Genomic DNA, 19,606 nt, shown 5'->3' with positions numbered 1-19,606 from the left:
TCTGACTTGGGGACCCACCTCAATAGGCAGTGATGGAGGGGCCCAAAGTAACGGGAGGGATGTTACCTGGATTATTATCCACAGCCCCTTCAATAATAAAACACAGTGTCAAGGCAGATGGACGACTGACACTTTTTTAACAGTTCAGCTTTCCATCAACTTCACACTTAAACACAATTATGAATGGTGAAATAAGTAGAACATTGCAAAACTCACAAATTAAAACCAAAGCCCATTTTTCCATAAATGAGGAGTAGAAGGTTTGGATTTGAGCCGGGTGCCCACCTCTTGCAAGTGCCCGGGACCTCCCAAAACATGTTGGTGTTCCCACATCACCCTGGCTTCATTTGTTCCTCCCTTGGGTTCCCCTCATCCTGATTTATTTACTTACTATCATGATTATTAATTCTGATTTAGTTTTGTGCATTTTCTAAACTACTTAAATCTTCTTTGGAATAAGATAGGATATCATTATGCTTGAACTTTAGGAGATGCCCTAAATTCTTCACTCAAAGCTTAGTTTTCTTTTTTTGCCTACAACTGTGATAAATTCAGTCATCGGATTTCACAATACACGGAAACTTTAGAAGAGAACAGCTGACAAAATGAATGATCGTTTCTTCTTGATGTAGCACGGCATATTAAGCCTACTGAATTGATGTTGGTGAATGCAACAGCAAAGGAATAAATGAGTGAATTGCTAGGCGAGTGATACCTTACAGCTTAACAAGGAGAAGACAGAAACTAAAAACAAATAAATGAAACGAAAGCATAGCAGTTGGGGTCCACTTGGTAAGGATGTGATCTATCTGCAAATTCTACGGATAGAAGCCTTTGACGATTATAGAGTTATAGTTAATATTGATATGTATGACTATTTCTTCAAGAAAAAAGTCAAGGTATGCTTGAATGTCTTTATTTATGAAGACAAGAATGTGTCCTGTACATTTTCGAAAACTTGCTGTTTGAAAATAAAGTTTGAAAACATAAAACTTAAGGAAGGGGTAATTTTCAGCTGTCTAGAAAGTTGCCTTCTTTGAAACGCTTCAGTCCTTGGCCATGTTTGGTACCTGAAGGGATGAGCTAATATTGCGAGTTCTCCTCTGGTAGGAACGACATCTCAGGGGAAGCAACGTAGGTGGAGAATGCAGATAGTTTAAAGGTAGGTGCTGATTCACAGGGTCATGATGTGTGGGGAGCGATCCCAACCAACCCCAGTACCATGCTGACATCCCTAAAAGTGTACTCATTACTGCTAGGAAAGGGGGAGTTAACAGCAAGCATCCAAACAGTTCACTCCTTTGCTCCACCAAGCGATTGACAATGATTGACAATTAAGACCTCTGGACTGAATGACCTGCAGGGCGACCTGAGAGCAGTGAGGGAACCACGTGACCCAAACCTTAGTTTCTACAATGCTACAAAAAAGAGAAGATAGTTCCTGGTAGTATGCTCAGAACTTTTTAGACAAAGGATGCTCCACTAATGGAAGATGTTATATAAGTGTTATTTTTATTTGAGACTTGAGTCCCATTGTGATGTAAATCACAGCCCTAGACTAAGGCCACCACAGGGGCTGGATTTCCCCAGCAGCAGCTCTGGCCTTTTCATTTTTCCACCTGAGCACGGGAAGCAGCACCAGACAGGGCTACAGTTTCAGGAGAAACACCCGTTTATTATCTGGAGCCTGTTTCTCCTGGCCAGTTAAAGAGAGGTGATCTCAACCAGCAGGTTGAACCCACACTTAATCCTTCTCAATTACAGTGAGCAAAGATTGACTTATTCTTTTTCATTTACAGAATTATGCAAAACTCATTCCTGGAGCTACAGTAGGGGTGCTACAGAAGGACTCTGGAAACATTCTCCAGCTGATCATCTCGGCTTATGAAGTATGATATTTCACTGCTGGGTTTTCTTTTTGCATTTCTTTGGTATTTAAAAACTAAGATATGTTTTAGGCTGTTAAATGCACTCTCCTTTGTTGGTAGAGACAGTGCTTATCCAAAGAAAATCTCTCTGCATTAATGGATATAAAAAATTATATCCAAAACATAAATTTTGTTCACCTTATTTGCAGATATTCTTCCCGGAAGGTGGGGCAGAATGTAGAAAAATCATAAACCCGATCATAAAGGTTGTTTTTGTAGTAATAACCAACAACAGCACTGTCACCTGCAAAATTTTAATTCTACTGAAAAGGCTTCATGAGTCGTACAATTAAGCTTCCCTCTTCTCTGCCTGAAAAAAAATTAAGTTTAAATTGCCAACGAGTAACAGAGCTATGAGAACTAACTCCACAGGCTTAATGAGACTAAATCATAACTCAAGGGAAAAAACACCAAAGCACACCAGGAACCACTTTGTAGATTTTCTGCTTTTGAGAACCAAGGAAATTTCCCACTGGTTTTATGTCATATATGTACATAAATACATTTTTTTTCTTTTGCCTTGTCTTTGAAAATTAGTGCCTGAAGACAGAATTCTTCCCTTAAAATAAGATCCATACCTACAGGGTTGCTATGTTTTCTCTCTATGTCACCGTTTTATAACTCAATCAACAGTGGATGACCAGTTGCCAACTCTTTTTTATTTCGGTTCCTAAATATCATTATCATCCCCCCTTTTTGCCTTTACTTACAAAGAAACACACACACACACACACACACACACACAAAGATGAAGTTCTAAGTTAGGACTGGAATGAAAAAAATAAACTTTTATAAAGCAGTAAAGCTCTAATATTTGCTCCAAACAGAGTTACATAATAGCAGATGAATAAAATTCTAATTTTGATCCTTTAAAATGACAAATAAATGACCCATATGCACTCTATGCCAATACTTAGCATAGACTGAACCAGTGTTCCTTGACATTTCAGAATCATCTGGAAAGTTTTTTAAAAATAGCTGTGTCCAGATTCCTCTCACAGATGTCTTGGGAGAATTTTAAGGGAAGGAAGAGTCACGTATTTTGAGAACAAAACCCAGTGTTTTTGACATCACCCCACCAATTTTGAAACTCACCTTAATAGGGAAAAGCAAGTTATTTTTTCTCGAATACATTTTCTCAAAGAAGAAAATACAGATGGTCCATTAAAGTTATAGGATGAGAGGTTTTTTTAAAATTCATACCCTCAGAAACTTCAGTTTTCTTAGCTCACATAAAAATTTAATCACCATGCTAGTTCACGCTTGAAATTCTTCCAGACAGGAAAGCTTGTCAACAAAATACCATAAAAACCTTCCTCCCTCTTATGCAGTAAAGTTTCAATGTGTAGAATCAAGTAAAATCACATGGCAATTCTTCACTGAATTAGAACACGCTCAATTTTCTTTAACTCAGGACTCTCAAAAGTGCTGGCCACTAATATTTTCAAAGGAGTTAAGCAAAGTAGAAAACAGTGAATTGTCAAAAATATTTCCCCTCCTGTCTGACCAGCCCTGTCTGTGCCCCTGCTTGCTCTGTCAGGGTTTACGTCTCACTTTACATCTCCAATCACTCACATAATTTACAGAGTAGTTGAAATCAAGACATCAAACATTTGAAGTGAATCTTGTGTCTTCCTTTTACTGTCTCAAAAATATGAAGTGTCTGTTATTCTTATATCAAACCATCTTGCTCTGGAGGTATGATTGAAACTCTATGAGTCGCTGTGAGGTATGCAACAGATCTTGGCACTGGTTCAAATTATTTTTCTGTTGTGTTATTTTTTAAATGTATCCTAAAAGGACCTTAAAATATGGGGATCCATAGACTAGATTTCTTTCCAACCTATAAAAAAGAGAGAGAAGGAAAGAGACTATATTGAGAGAAAACATAAAACACTTCTGACTTGTAGTGGGGCAGAGGCAAACAATTTGTGTATATGATTAGTGACGATAAACTTCAGCTCAGTATTTTACAGTGCTGTATTGACATTTAAAAAGCCTTAAATACCAGATGTGTATTCACCTGGCCATCATTCACTACTTTCCTTCCTTCCCTAACCACATAATAAAAGCTGCTGAAATATCCATACTCCCAAGGGTAAGGTCCTCTGTTGGCATTTAAGTTCCAGAAGGGAAGTGACTTGTTTTGTTTTGCCTGGTTCATAGTATATGCTCAATAAATGAATGAGTGAAAAGATGATACATACAAACAAACATTTACGTCTTTTCTTTGGGAAATTCACATTAAAATATTCCTGGTGAAATTTGCAATATGATATTCCAATTAGATCATTGCTGAGATTTCCTTCATTTTGGTTAGATTATGTCACTCACTACTCCTAATTGCTGTCATCTACAAACGTTCAGGTCATATCCCTCATTTCTCGTTTAGTTCACAGTGTCACTGTCTCCAACACAACTCCTGTCTTATTTCTTGATGATTTCAGCCCATATGTATACATATATATGATCCTTCCCGTACCCTGGACTCTCAGTTTCTTGAACTCTGCTTCTGAAACGATTTTGTTCCCTTCCCTTTTAATTACCTCCTCATACCTTCACACTCTTGTCATACCTTAAACGTTATCATTGCCGATAGTCTCAGTTACATGCAATCCATTCTCTGCTCACCATTTCCAATCTTTTCACCTCACTCTTGCTAGTTCCCCTAATATTTCTTCCAACCCATCAGGATCTCCAATTAATTGACCCTGTCCTCTGTGTACAGTTCCTCATCCCCTTGATGTCCTCTCTCACCTGGCCCCTCAGCTTAAATTCAAACATTGTGGTCACTCCTTAGACACTCTCTCAATTCCCCTGCACCTTATCACTCCTTTGAGGTGGTTGGCCAATAGTGGTCCTGGTAAAATCCAACTGTCCACTCTGCACAGCTGAATGGTAATGGGAAAAACATACAATTATGCTACCGGATCTCACTTTAAATTCATGATCACAGACTTCAAGCTGGCCCTCAATGCTGCCCAGCAACCGTGCTATATTTCTCTAGTAAACATCCAAATGGAGAGATCTAGGAGTCAGTTGATATGTTAGTGGGCACATCAGCAGAGTAACCTGGACTCTCCCAAACATACTTCGCCGTAGTTTTCTGCTTCTCAACTCACGGTAATTCCATCCTTCATGTGGCTAGGACCAAAAAGCTTGAAACGATCCTTGACTCCCCCCTCTTTCTTTCACACTGTACATTTAATCCATCAGGAAATCTTGTTGACTCTACCTTCAAATTTATTTAGAGTTTGATCCAATTGCTGCGTCTACTGTCCTCACCCTAGTTGGAGCCACCATCCTCATTCACCTGAATTATTGCAAAAGCCTCCTAAATGATATTTCCCGTTTCCACCTTTGGCTTCCTACAATCTGTTTTCAGCAAAACAGCCAGAAGTTTCATTAAACATGTTAAGTCAACTCCTATTACTCTTTTGTTGGTAACCCTAATTGCTTTCTCATTTTACGTAGAGTAAAAGCCGAGTTCTTTATAACAGCCTACGAGGACCCTATCAGGTCTGTTCCCCTCCACCCCATCACCTCTGACTTCACCTCGCGTTACTCTCCTCTAATTCTGCTCCAGTGCGGCAAACCTGCCCTCTTTGCTCTTCTGCTCCCAGAGCAAGGCAGACATGGTCCTGCCTTAGGGCCTTTGCATTGGCTGCACCCTTTTCCTGAAACACTCTGTTCACATATATCTGCGTGGCTAATTTCCTCTCACTTTCTTGAAATGTGACCCTCTTTTTTTTTTTTTTAACATCTTTATTGGAGTATAATTGCTTTACAATGGTGTGTTAGTTTCTGCTTTATAACAAAGTGAATCAGTTATACATATACATATGTTCCCATATCTCTTCCCTCTTACGTCTCCCTCCCTCCCACCCTCCCTATCCCACCCCTCCAGGCGGTCACAAAGCACCAAGCTGATCTCCCTGTGCTATGCGGCTCTTCCCACTAGCTATCTACCTTACGTTTGGTAGTGTATATATGTCCATGCCTCTCTCTAGCTTTGTCACAGCTTACCCTTCCCCCTCCCCATATCCTCAAGTCCATTCTCTAGTAGGTCTGTGTCTTTATTCCTGTCTTACCCCTAGGTTCTTCATGACATTTTTTTTTTCTTAAATTCCATATATATGTGTTAGCATACGGTATTTGTCTTTCTCTTTCTGACTTACTTCACTCTGTATGACAGACTCTAGTTCTATCCACCTCATTACAAATAGCTCAATTTCGTTTCTTTTTATGGCTGAGTAATATTCCATTGTGTATATGTGCCACATCTTCTTTATCCATTCATCCGATGATGGACACTTAGGTTGCTTCCATGTCCTGGCTATTGTAAATAGTGCTGCAATGAACATGGTAGTACATGTCTCTTTGTGGATTATGGTTTTCTCAGGGTATATGCGCAGTAGTGGGATTGCTGGGTCATATGGTAGTTCTATTGGTAGTTTTTAAAGGAACCTCCATACTGTTCTCCACGGTGGCTGTATCAATTTACATTCCCACCAGCAGTGCAAGAGTGTTCCCTTTTCTCCACACCCTCTCCAGCAATTATTGTTTCTAGATTTTTTGATGATGGCCATTCTGACAGGTGTGAGATGATACCTCATTGTAGTTTTGATTTGCATTTCTCTAATGATTAGTGGTGTTGAGCATTCTTTCATGTGTTTGTTGGCAATTTGTATATCTTCTTTGGAGAAATGTCTATTTAGGTCTTCTGCCCATTTTTGGATTAGGTTGTTTGTTTTTTTATTATTGAGCTGCATGAGCTGCATGAGCTGCTTGTAAATTTTGGAGATGAATCCTTTGTCAGTTGCTTCATTTGCAAATATTTTCTCCCATTCTGAGGGTTGTCTTTTGGTCTTGTTTATGGTTTCCTTTGCTGTGCAAAAGCTTTGACGTTTCATTAGGTCCCATTTGTTTATTTTTGTTTTTATTTCCATTTCTCTAGGAGGTGGGTCAAAAAGGATCTTGCTGTGATTTATGTCATAGAGAAACAAGTGACTCTCTTAATGAATCCCACCCTGATCACTTTTTAAAAATTGTAGCCTATACCCCCTGCCCACACTCTCTTAATCTTCATTATCCCACCCTAACTTTTTTCCATAGCATTTATCACCTTCCTGGTACTACATAATTTTCTTATTTATTGTGTGGTTTCCTTTCTGTCTTCCCACACTGGAGTATAAACTCAATCAAGGGGTAAGCTATTTTAGACGTTTTTGTTTCCCAAGCACCTAGAACAGTGTCTGGTACATAGTGGACACTCAATAAATATTTTCTGAATGAATAAACTGGTAATTTAACTAGTTGAGATAAAACAGATTTAAAGGGTATATGTTAATGCTAAATTGGCAGAAATTGAAATCTTAAGACATGGTGGGAATAATCTTTAGGACTGGGAAACGACACTTTAATCTCTGACAAAGACTACATTCTGAAAAGTCAGCCTGTGCCCATCTATGGAAGGAGTGACCACGTGGGGCAAATAACAAAGCAGGGAAGAGGAGTGACTTAGAATTTACAGTCAGCACCTTAGAATTAGGAGGAAAGCAGGGTTATCGTACCATGCAGTTGGCAAAATTATATTTCAGGAAAGTTTGAAGCAGAATATGCTTTTAAAATTCTATCAATGGAATGGGTATAGGGACTCTATCAAATCCTTTTAGATGAAGTATAACTTACTTCATAGTATTTTACAATTTGTTTTTATTCTGTTTTTTAAAAATAATTTGGTTTTGAAATTAATTTGAAATTCTTTGAAATTAATTTGGTTTTGAAGTCCCCCAAATACAAACTTCTATAAAAGAAAGAGGAATAAAGAAGGTCTGAATAATAACACTAGCTTTCCCCAAACAGCAGCTCTCCCTTCCCCTTCCTTGACATTCTTCCTCCTGGGAAACGTTGCCTCTACGTACCCCTCTGCCATCACCCACACGCCCTGTATCTAGTCTTCCCCTCTTCCAGCCCCGTCATCGCATATCCCAGCCACTGCATCCCTGCTCCTCACGCCTCAGGCGTGGTGAGTGCAGCAACATGCCAGCCTCCTTGACTTAAATCTTCCTGTCCCCTCCTCTGGCCTGTCCTGCACATGCCTTCCAGACAACCTCCCTGCAGCTGCCTTTTCAGTAAATCAGGCCCCTGCTGAAAAGCTTCATGGAATATTTCCCGCAGGTGTTAACTCATCTCTCCAAACCTCAGGGTTCTTTGTGGTCTGGTGTCTCCCCGGACAGTAGGGGTGCAGGCTTGGGCTGAGCCCCTCTTTTCTCCATTCTGTCCCACTCCTGGCACTGAGCTTTCTCTCTTTTGGTCCCCTCGCCTGAAATACCATTGTCATCCCCTCCACACATCTAAATCCAACACAGCCATTAAGGACTAGTCTTCTAATACTTCAGTCTTCACTGACAGCCCTCTTTCCTGAACTCTCCCAAACCCTTATGTATCACACAATTTTTTTTTTCTAATTTAATGGTACATTGACTGACGTTGTACGTTAACTGCTTCACTTGGTTCCACCTTATTTTTTTCAGCAAGATGATCATCTCGAGGGCAGAAATCCTGTCTTATACCCATTCCCCCAGACCTGGCTCTATACTAAATGTACAATAGGGACTCTATAAATTCCAGCACTGATTTCAAGGCACAGTTTCTCTCACATTTTAACATCTCTAAAATTGGGATACATTTTATAATTAGTCATGTCTTACCAATGCTTTCAACAGAATGGAAGTCACAATGTAGTTTTCATGGTCTGCACATGTATAATCTTGGCAGTAACTGTATGTGTTATTGCCACTTCAATTCGTTAAGTACACTGTTGGTAGTGTCGAGTTCAATTGCTATTTTAAAATATCTTCCAGGTTTGCACTATGACTCGACACTGAAAAGTTATTGTTTGTGCAGAAATGTACCAAAACTGAATAAGAGGGAAACAAATACTGATATCAGTGAAGCAAATATTCATTGTTGGAGGAATGATCTGTATTCCTTATAAAGTAACAACCAGCTGCTTTATGGGACCTAAAAATGATGATATGTAGGATACAAGTAAAGCAAGCTATTGTTATATTTTGTTACTGAGATACAGCAAAAGATTTGCCTTTTATATGCCAAGCAATGCAATTCAGGACTGGAGAAATTTTTCCAACCCTCAAAATGGATAAAATAATTTTTAAAGCAATGATAGACGGACAGGTTTGATTCATATGGAGTGCCAAACGATCTCGAGGTATTTTGTCATAGTTTACTTGTCATAAAATAATGGTGTATCTTAGAATTGATGGCATCTTAGATTCGATAAAATATGATGTGTGTGTGTGTGTGTGTGTGTGTGTGTGTGTGTGTGTGTGTATTGCTTGCTTTTTTGCTTGAGTGGTGATATGGTGAATTTCTTTTAGACCCAATTTAATTTTATTTATTTGTTGTTTAATGAACGTGATTCACAGATTCTTCTCTTCTGGCTCTATTTTTTGGTTGTGATTTCATTCAACTCTTTATGTCTTATCTAAAGGAACTCCGGTCTGAGGTGGAGCTGGAGGTGTTAGGAGACACAGAAGGACTCAACCTGTCATTCACAGCTGTCTGTAATACTGGGACCCCCTTTCCACACCAAAAGAAATGCTCTCACATGAAGGTGGGAGACACAGTAAGTAGACGGCTCATAGGTCATCTGAAAAAACATCTAGATGATCTGTCAGAAGTTACCTTAGTGCACTGAAGCTAGACTTTTCCGTTCAAGAATTTCAAAAGCGATTTTCGAAGATTTCCTAATAAATGCTTTCGCAAAGCTGATCCCCAAGCAGCTTTGTTTCTTCCCATGCATATTGGTGGCTAGCAGAAGATAATTAGTATTTTCTTTTTTTCCAGGCTTCGTTCAACGTGACTGTGAGTATACCAAACTGTGAGAGAAGAAGCAGGCACATTGTCATAAAGCCTGTGGGGCTGGGGGACGCCCTGGAGATCCTTGTCAGTCCAGAATGCAGCTGTGACTGTCAGAAGGAAGTGGAGGTGAACAGCTCCAGATGCAGCAACGGAAACGGCTCCTTCCAGTGTGGAGTGTGCGCCTGCCACCCTGGCCACATGGGTCCTCACTGCGAGTGTGGGGAGGACACGCTGAGCACCGACTCCTGCAAGGAGGCCCCGGAACTCCCCGCGTGCAGCGGAAGAGGCGATTGCTACTGCGGGCAGTGCATCTGCCACTTGTCCCCCTATGGAGCCATTTACGGCCCTTACTGCCAGTGTGACAATTTCTCCTGCGTGAGACACAGAGGGCTGCTCTGTGGAGGTAGGCCATGTCCAAATCCACCTTACAGGGCGACCGTGCACGTATCAAGGAAGGGCTTTGCATCCTTTGCACCTTCCACAGCCACCTGGGCACAGCAGGTGCTCAATAAATGTTTGCTGATCAGTTGAGTGGGTTGACCTTTAGACTAAGGTAACTGACCTTCCCTTATGTTTTTTTCTGGCTCTGACATTCCCTAGGGGTGAGATCTCTGCCAGCTGAACTTACATCTCTATTATTATTTCCCTGGGAGTAAGTAGGTAAAAGACGGATGCCTTCTCTTTGGTTATTACCCAGACGCCACAAAACTGCATGTAATCGAACTCCATTATCTTCCAGACTATTCTGGATCAGGCTCTTGGTATCTGACTCAACTCTTAAATGCTTATTACTTTGGAAAGATAAAAAGCCAGGCTACTTAAGGAGCATACTGCAAAGGACGAGGGACACAAAAATTCTAAATGCACTTTCAGGGCCTTCATTCACCCCATGCATATTTATTAAACACCTGTTAGGTAACAGATACTAGGTTAGGCACAGGGTATAATAAAGATGAATAAGGACATATGTGAAGAAGGTTATGGAAAGGGTAAAAATGAAAAATCCTTGGAATTTTTTGAGACTGAGAAAAATTTTAAGTAGCAGAAATATTTATGTTCTAATATCCTTTGTAGAAGTAAAAATCACTTTAGTTTAAAGCTATATTACATATAACATGACTATTATAAAATCATTCTGAGAGATGCACATACGTATTTAAGTACAATCTAGTCAGACAAGAATTACAAATGTGTTAATTATACTTTTAAATGATACAGATTTGTGTTACAATTGAAATTGTAACCGACTGCTGAATTTAAGCTCATGACTTTTTTTTTTCTTTTCACAGTGTGTGAGCAGATAGCTTTTCAAAACAGAAAGCCATTATCTTTACAGAAAACTAAGCAAGTTACGTTTTCAAACCACAGTGTCAGGAACATATAAAAGAGACTGATTTTCAGGGAAAAAGGCCTTTGAAAAACATCTGATACCCTTAGAAGTGCGCCTCCGTTTCATTTCTTGGCTTTTGCTGTTGCTGCCAATAGACTCCTCTGAGGCTGCCTCCTTTCTTCCCCACCAAAGAGTGCAAAGTTTAGGGTCTGTCCAGATTGAGACACATTTCTCTCCCCTTTCATTCAAAGGTGTTTTTCCTTATCTAATGGGTGTGTTTCCAAACCCACATTGGTCTTCTTTTCACACAATGCAGACAGAACACAGCCTGAAGCCAGAGGCCGTCACCAAGTCTCGAAAAGAATCTATTCAGCAGAACCCCAGATTGCATTTCTAATAGAAATCTTTAATAAAATATGTGCTTAAGACATTTGAAATTGCCTTTCCAAAAAAAAAAAAAAAAAAAAACTCCAAAGTGTAATCAAATACAGTATAACAGCAATTATGACCCCACCTGTATTTCACCCTTTATATCTGAAGTCAGAGGTCTAAGGCTGTGTAAATTGATGGGTTATGTTCAACAACACAGTTCTTCCCATTTTTTGGTGGTGTTTCAGTTTATTTTGTGTCACGCATGCAGACAGACATAGATTCAGAGTCAACCTGATCTGTGTATTTGTAGTTCAGATGGTCTGACAATAGTGCCTCTCTTTGAATCAGATACAGTGATCGCTAAAGAAATTCTATTTAGAAAATACAATTTTTTTTCATTTGGACTCAGAAAACTTCACCAATGCCCATTTCCTTCATACACTGGGGTACTTTCCCATCCTCAACCATGACTGTTTCTCGAATGCTTTTTTATGTTCAGTAACATCTCAAAGGATGTTCCTCTATTATTAGTAACTTTCTCTTTTAAAAGGTATAACAAAAGTACAGTCATTCAAATTCAACGAAGAACAATGGAGCACCTACTATGTGCCTGGCATTGTGCTTAGTGTAGGGATAAAACTGATCCTGGCCTTGTGAACACACAAGCTATTGTTGCTGTTGTTTGTCACAGAGGCCTGACTATGCTACAGGCTCATTTCTCATGTAAATCTCACTTATTTTACAACCAACATACTCTGCAATGTGCTTCTTCTCTGAAGGGCCATTATCACAATGTTCTTTTCATGCACCTTCTTCCATCCATCTGCAAGCACTCAAAGATAGAGGGCTCCATTGATTTTTCCCTTGCCCAAATTCCATTAGTCATTTAAATTTTGATTCTAAGAGACTGGAAACTCTAACAGGCAAACAGCACTACAGAAAAAACTTCCTGCCATTGTGCACTGAGTTATCAGTCAATGGCATTCCAGAAAGATATCTCCCTCTCAAAAGAGCCTGATAATTTTTTCTTGATCTTTGGTTATCATCTTGCCTCTACATGAAACCATTATGAAGTTGTGTTGTGGTTGTTATTGTTGTATGAACAGGTACCTTAGATAATCGGCTGTTTGTGGGTATCGATTAACAACATGTGTGACTGGGTTAATGGTTCTGGAAGGCCCACAGAAAGGGAGGGTTTCTAAGTTCTGAAAGGAGCTCTTGGAAGGGTTTTCTAAAATTTCTGCCAAGGAATTCTTATATGCAGTGATACACTTGGGCATTCTCAAAGCCTTTGGAAGTGCACATTTCATTTGACAATATTTATATACCGTATACATTTTTCAGAATAAACTTCAATGTGGAAATCACCCCCCTATCATGAAAGTAAGTTTCCCCTCTTGCTGCGGAAGAAACAAAAAGCAATTGTACTTTAGAGGACAGCTTACATATAAAAATTAAATGAATGGCTTTGGCCTAAATAAACTAACTATTCTTAGCTTGGAATTAATTAGTTCAATTATGAATTAAATAGGTTATGAAATGCAGTCTTAATGTCATGGATCCAGATAAATTTCAAGTCATCTTTCATTAGAGAAGTGTAAGTCTTTTTAGTATATATATGTACAAATTACTATATTACCCTCTCTATATAGATATAGATGATACAGATACAGATGTAGATATATAAATATAGATATAGATACAGGTACATATACACCAGGAGAAGTCAGAATCCAGCTTCAAAAACTTTGTGGTTTATCCTTTGTTCTGTGATTTCCTACTCCATGTCTCTTAAGGCCAGGTCATGAAGATAGAAAAGTCACGACCTTCTAGACCAAAGTTTACAAGAGAAAACCCAGAATGCTTCTTTCTACAATGAACATGGCAGCGTCTCCTACAAATGGAAACCTGCCTCACTTGTGATTTCTTTTACATCTGTTTGGTTTTCAGTATAATCACAGGAGTTTTAATACTGATGGATAATTTTGCTATCAGATTCTTCTTACTGGATAGTGTTTAGGAGTAATGATAATAACTTATATATTGCTTATTTATGGGCCAAGCACTGTTCTAAACATTGTTATATATTATCTCAGGTAATCATCATAACAATCTGATGAAGTAGTGCTATTAATAACCCCTCCTTACCAATGAGGAAACTGAGGCATAGAAAGGTTGAGTAATTTTCCCAACTTGTCCCTGCCCGTACCAGAGCCAGGACCCAAACATGTGCTGTCTGGCTCTACACCTGTGCACTCACCCACTATGTACTCAACCACCGCCACCATGCCCACATGCCTTTGGAATGTTGCCAAAGAGCAAAACTTGGGAGGCGATGGCTGGTGTGCTTTTCCTTTTCTGAAGAAAAGTGTCAGTTATGAAATTTGTAAGTAAATGCTGTTTGTTTGGAACAGCAAAAGCTAATTTAGGATCTTGTGCATGGCAGGCACCCAAAAAATATTATGAAAGCGCACATGAGCCCATTTACCTGAAACAATTTATTTAACATTTTACAGTAGTTCGGACGGTAATCTGTGGCCAGTTCTTCAGGAGCTCTTCAGGAGCCACTCTTGTCTCTCAGCCTCTTCTGTGACGATCCCTTTCTCTGATTACATCTTAAATGCTGATGCTCTCCAGGGATTTCCTCACTCTATCTGCTTGCCCTAGATGATCTCATCCACATCAGCTTCAACTGCCATCTATCCCTGGTGGACTCCAAACCCCAAACTTCAGGGCTATATATACATATTCAACCACCCATGGGTCCCTCAAACTCAACAGAACCAAAAATGAACTCTTCGTATTCCCCGTCCTAAGCTGCTCTTTCTTCTCTGCCTCAGAACAATCTATTCATTTAACAATTAAGCACTCTCTGTGCCAGGCACTGGGGATAAGGCACCGCATGAGTTACTTCCATTCCAGGGCAGTAAACAGCAGCCCATCCAGCTAGCAGCCCAGGGGGGTGACCTGGGGAGGATTCCATCCTCTCTCTTCCCCTCCCCCACCGCCCTGGGCATCCCATGCAGTGAATTTCACCTGAACCCTTTCTTCTCCATTCCCATGGACACTGTTCAGGGCCTCATATCTTCTTGCCTCTATTGCTGGGAGAACCTCCTTGCTTTTCGGTGTCTAGTTTGACTCTCTCTACTGATGCCAGGACATTTCTAGACACATATCTATCTCTTCAGGTCTCTCCCTTACTTAAAATTTCATAACTTTCAGGATAAAACCTCTTACTTTAGTCCATAAAGCTTTTCATGATGTGATTTCTGACTTTTGTTGACCTTTTCCTCCTATCCTCACGGACACCCCATACACACCTTTGGCTTTATTCATGTGACTTTACTATGGGTATTAAGCAGGTCACGTGATTACACACTTCTGTCATTTACCTATGCTTTTTTCTCTGCTTATAATGCACGTAACCCTCTTCTTCCATCCTTATCTTCCAAATTCAGCTCAAGCATCACTTCCTCTGGAAACTTCCCCAAATCTCTTGTCTAATTTGGAAACTTCCTCTGTGTGTATAGCACTTATCACGTTGTACTTATTAGCAGTAGTATCCATTTGCCTGTCTCCTAGACTAAGCTATAAGCTCAGCCACCTTGTCTTATTTAATTTTGTATCCTCAAGCCTAAAACAATATTTGGCACATGATATATGCTCAATTAAAATTTGTTAAATAAATGAGTTTGTTGGGCGCTCACTGTATGCCTGTAGGACATCTAGTTGGTGAATACAAAGCTAGGAGATTTACACATTATCTCATCTGACCACAACCATTGGAAGCAGCTTTTATTCCCTCTACTTTATAGATGAGGCTTTCATGATTACTCAGCTTGAGTGATGTAGAGGTGGGGTTACTAAAGTCTATCTTGTATGTCTATCCTATGACATCTTAATTGAAAGCAAAAAAATTTAAAAACTACATATACATATATATATATATACACACACAGTTGGCCCTTGAACAACACGGGTTTGAAGTGCATGGGTCCACTTATGTGCAAATTTTTTTTAAATAAATATATTGGAAAAATTTTTGGAGATTTGCAACAATTTGAACATACAGATGAACTGCATAGCCAGAATTATCAAAAAAATATTTAGGCATGTCATGAATGCATACAGTATATATAGATACTAGTCTATTCTTACATAGGCATAAGGTGAGTGATATTTAATATAAAATTAATAATGTGTTAGTTTTCTTACTGTTTTATAACTTTGCTTTCAAAGCATTATATTACTGTACAGTATGCCTTTCTCATAATTGGACAAACTGCATATCAGCCTACCATTACAGGTAAGTGGTTTTTTAGAAAATGTAATCATGCTTCTATATGAATATGTCTATAATACTGTATGCCATAAACACTTTTAACAATTCATTCGTTGGTGTATAGGCTAGGCTACTGGGAAGCAATTATGTCAATTATACTAGGCTACCATAAAGCAATCATATTGCTGCTTCTTCATTATCAAGGCATGAATAGCTATACCTATAAATAAATACGAATTTCTTTTTCACATTATCTTTTCATTTTTGATGTCTAATGTTGGTAAGTTGTATAATATCTACAGTGTTATAAGACAATATTGATGTAGGTACTGCCAGATGATTCATCTTGTAAATTTATGGCATTGATAAATACAGTATGGTACTGTAAATGTATTTTCTCTTCCTTATGATTTTCTTAATAACATTTTCTTTTCTCTAGCTCACTTTATTGTAAGTATACAGTATATGATACGCATAACATACAAAATACGTGTTAATCAACTGTTTACTTTATCAGTGAGGCTTCCAGTCAACAGGAGGCTGTTAGTAGTTAAGAGTTGAGGGAGTCCAAAGTTATCCTCAGATTTTGGCCTGGGGGGAGGAGTGAGAGTGGGGCGGGGGCGGGGTGTGTCAGTGCCCCAACCCATGCGTTGTTCAAGCGCCAACTGTATATACACACACATACTTGCACACACACACCAAGTAGCTATTATAGGCTTCTGGACTATCTTATTTCATCTGGTTATAAATTCTGTTGGATATAACATCAGGCAATCAAGTTGGTTCAGTTAAGAGACCAGATCAATGAATATACACAGTTCGCAAAATACGTGCCATAAAATCTATCTACGCTTACTCCCCCCCCGCCAGCACCCACACACACGCACTCACTTTTTTTCTCGTTTTTTTCTTGTCTTTTTGATGGTGTTCAAAGGCAAAGAGAAAAGATGGCCCCCAAGATCCAGAAGTGGCTTTAGCCCTAAGAAACCCAGGGCTTTGTTTTGCAGATAACGGCGACTGTGACTGCGGCGAGTGCGTGTGCAGGAGCGGCTGGACGGGCGAGTACTGTAACTGCACCACCAGCACGGAGCCCTGCATCTCCGAAGACGGGGCGCTTTGCAGCGGGCGAGGGGGCTGTGTGTGCGGCAAGTGCGTTTGCACGAACCCCGGAGCCTCGGGACCCACCTGCGAACGTTGTCCCACCTGTGGCGATCCCTGTAACTCTAAATGGTAATGTCTCTACGCTCACCAGTCCTTCCTGTCCATAGGGTTCATGGTGATCAAAGTTATAATGACGTTTTATACACTCAGACCTCAGATTGTTCTTGCTGGCTTTGGTCTCCAAGCCTCCATTAAAACACACAAACCTGCAGGGCCCCTGCGATCGTCAGCCTGGAACGTCAGCCTCTCCCTTGCCTCTCAGCGCTGATGATCCAGGACCACAAAGTCACATTTCTGCAAGAGAGCCTAGCCGGGAAGCTGAGCTGATGTCCCACGCTGATAACATCGACGGTCTCTCCCTTACAGTACCAACCACACATCAGGAATGCCCTGGGAGTAGACTGAGGACACTCACATTCAGTACTTTTTTAAGGGAAACAGACAAGCTTCTTTCTTATCTAGACGTTTATAGCCTGACCTTACTGATTCATTCCTATCTATAAACTCATAAAGGCAAAGAGGCAGAAAGATGATCTTGGCTTTCCATTCCTTCCCTCTTCTTTACCACTCATGCTCTTTGGCACCTTTCTTTGGTTGTCATTCTACACAGCTATTGTGACTGACACTTTCTTTTATACAATGTGAACAACAACAGCAACAAAACAACCGCATTGTTTTTATTTTCCAGTAAAAAAACAAAAAAAAGTTTCTTTGCTTGGCAGTTAACTTCTTAATGAAAGCGGGGCAACATTTGCAGGTTAAGTGAAGCAAATCTCCAAATTGGCTGTGTTAGGACATTGCAGGTATAATATACAGCAAACGTGCTTAAGTAGTTCATACTTTCATTAACTCTGGTACCTAAAATGGGGACATGTGCATTTCCAATGTAAACAAAGTAAGAAAATCAATATCAATATTCACTCAGTGGTTGCTCACTATCCAAGGTGTCAGAACTTCTCTGTCACTGTGCCTGGACATATGCCAAGAGAAGCACGGGTGCAAGGTTAGACTTACTTGAATAGGATTTAATATAAAATGTCATTTCAAGGTATTTCTTCTATTATTTTTCTATTTTATCTTCTCTGTAAACATGATTCAATCTTCTTTGAAAAATTTTTTTATTTAACTATAGTTGATTTACAGTGTTGTGTTAGTTTTAGGTGTTCAGATTCTTTTCCATTATAGGTTATTACTAGATATTGAATATAGTTCCATGTGCTATACGGTAAATCCTTGTTGTTTTCTATTTTATATATAGTCGTGTGTGTATGTTAATTCCAACTTCCTAATGTATCTCTCCCCTTCCCCTTTCCCCTTTGGTAACCAGAAGTTTGTTTTCTTTGTCAAACATAATTCAATCTTAAATCTGGTTTATAAGACATGAAATTAATAGTCCAAGTAGTTTGAATTTGAGAAATCGGGTAGAGTGATCCCCTTGGTGTTTGTTAGTTTTGAGGTGAAACCGTTCTATTTATTCTTTCATGCACTTATTTATCAAATAGGTATTAAGTACTTACTACAGGCCAGGAATCATGTTAGGCCATAGACAGACAGTGATACTGAAACAGTTACAGTTCCTGCTGTCACAGCTGCTGAGCATCTACTGGGAAAGACAGAACATTTTAAAAAGTAATTATAACGATATCTGGGCTAACAGTCACAATAAGGGATAGAGAGGGTGCAGTGGAACTATATGGCAGGAGATAAAGCTACCAGACTAGCTCGGGCGGCCATCAGTGGGATGCACAAAGGTGTAGAGCCTTCAAGGGCTTTCGCAATCTCAAGCAGCCCCACTGCAAAACCACTCCAAGTAAATATATAACCCAGATACGTGCAGTGTGCTTGCAGTGCAAAGACCACTTCCAGGTAAGACTGCTACCCCTACTCCACGTAGATTGCTGCTCCTAAACCCTTCCAGCAGAGGAATTCAGAAGCTTCCACTACGAGGGAACTAACTGATAAGGATCAGGGAAGGCTTGCCTAAGAAAGTGCTGTTTCAGCTGAGATTTGGTGAGGCATGGTGGGCGTGGGGAATGTTTCCAGCGCTTAGAGGAGCACACCTTTCCTGGGCCAGCATAATGTGTGCCCACAGTAAGAAAACTTGCAGCTTCGGGTTACTCCAAACACTATCCATCTGTAAAGTGATTGTCAGCACGAGATTAATTCAGGGTCTAAGTTTACTTTCCTGTGTAGACATCATTAGAGTAGCTTAATTCCTGGGCTATGTTCTTGGAAATACACTTTTCTATAAGTAGCAATCCTTTATTTAAAAACCTGCATTAATGAGGATCCAGGCTGTAGTCCTCAGCTTTTGAAAATACCCCTATCAAGGCTTGGACGCATTCAAAAGGGTTACAGAAAAGTGAATCTTTAAAATAGTCATTCAGGACATATGAGAATTCTTGTTAAAACACAGACCATTTCTATTAAGAAAGTCACACTTTGTCTAGTACCATAAACCCTTCCCAGGAAAATGTTTAATGAAAATATAGCTAAATCAAATACCAAAATAATTGGGTTTTTTGTTGTTGTTGGGGGAAAAAAATTTTAATCTAACCAATCAGAAGCAATCAGTACAGATGAATGAGGATAGTAGCTATTATCAAGGCTGGCTCATGGAACACTGATTACTGAATGGAATTCAGA

The 19,606-nt window shown here is 39.6% G+C and overlaps 1 protein-coding gene across 3 annotated transcripts in view; it reads left to right on the top strand.

Annotated features, from left to right (window-relative positions):
• ITGB6 (integrin subunit beta 6) overlaps positions 1–19,606 on the top strand; it is a 70,104-nt gene that overhangs the window by 32,054 nt on the left and 18,444 nt on the right. For all 3 annotated transcript variants that reach the window (XM_004266278.3, XM_033421790.1, XM_049712025.1), the window contains 4 exons: positions 1,800–1,889; positions 9,445–9,579; positions 9,801–10,218; positions 16,807–17,029. In XM_004266278.3, the coding sequence (XP_004266326.1) occupies positions 1,800–1,889; positions 9,445–9,579; positions 9,801–10,218; positions 16,807–17,029 (866 nt within the window). The remainder of the gene's footprint in view (positions 1–1,799; positions 1,890–9,444; positions 9,580–9,800; positions 10,219–16,806; positions 17,030–19,606) is intronic.

The sequence above is a fragment of the Orcinus orca genome, chromosome 7 (genome assembly GCF_937001465.1).
Source record: "Orcinus orca chromosome 7, mOrcOrc1.1, whole genome shotgun sequence".
Lineage (NCBI taxonomy): Eukaryota > Metazoa > Chordata > Mammalia > Artiodactyla > Delphinidae > Orcinus > Orcinus orca.
This window is presented reverse-complemented; position numbering and strand designations above follow the sequence as displayed.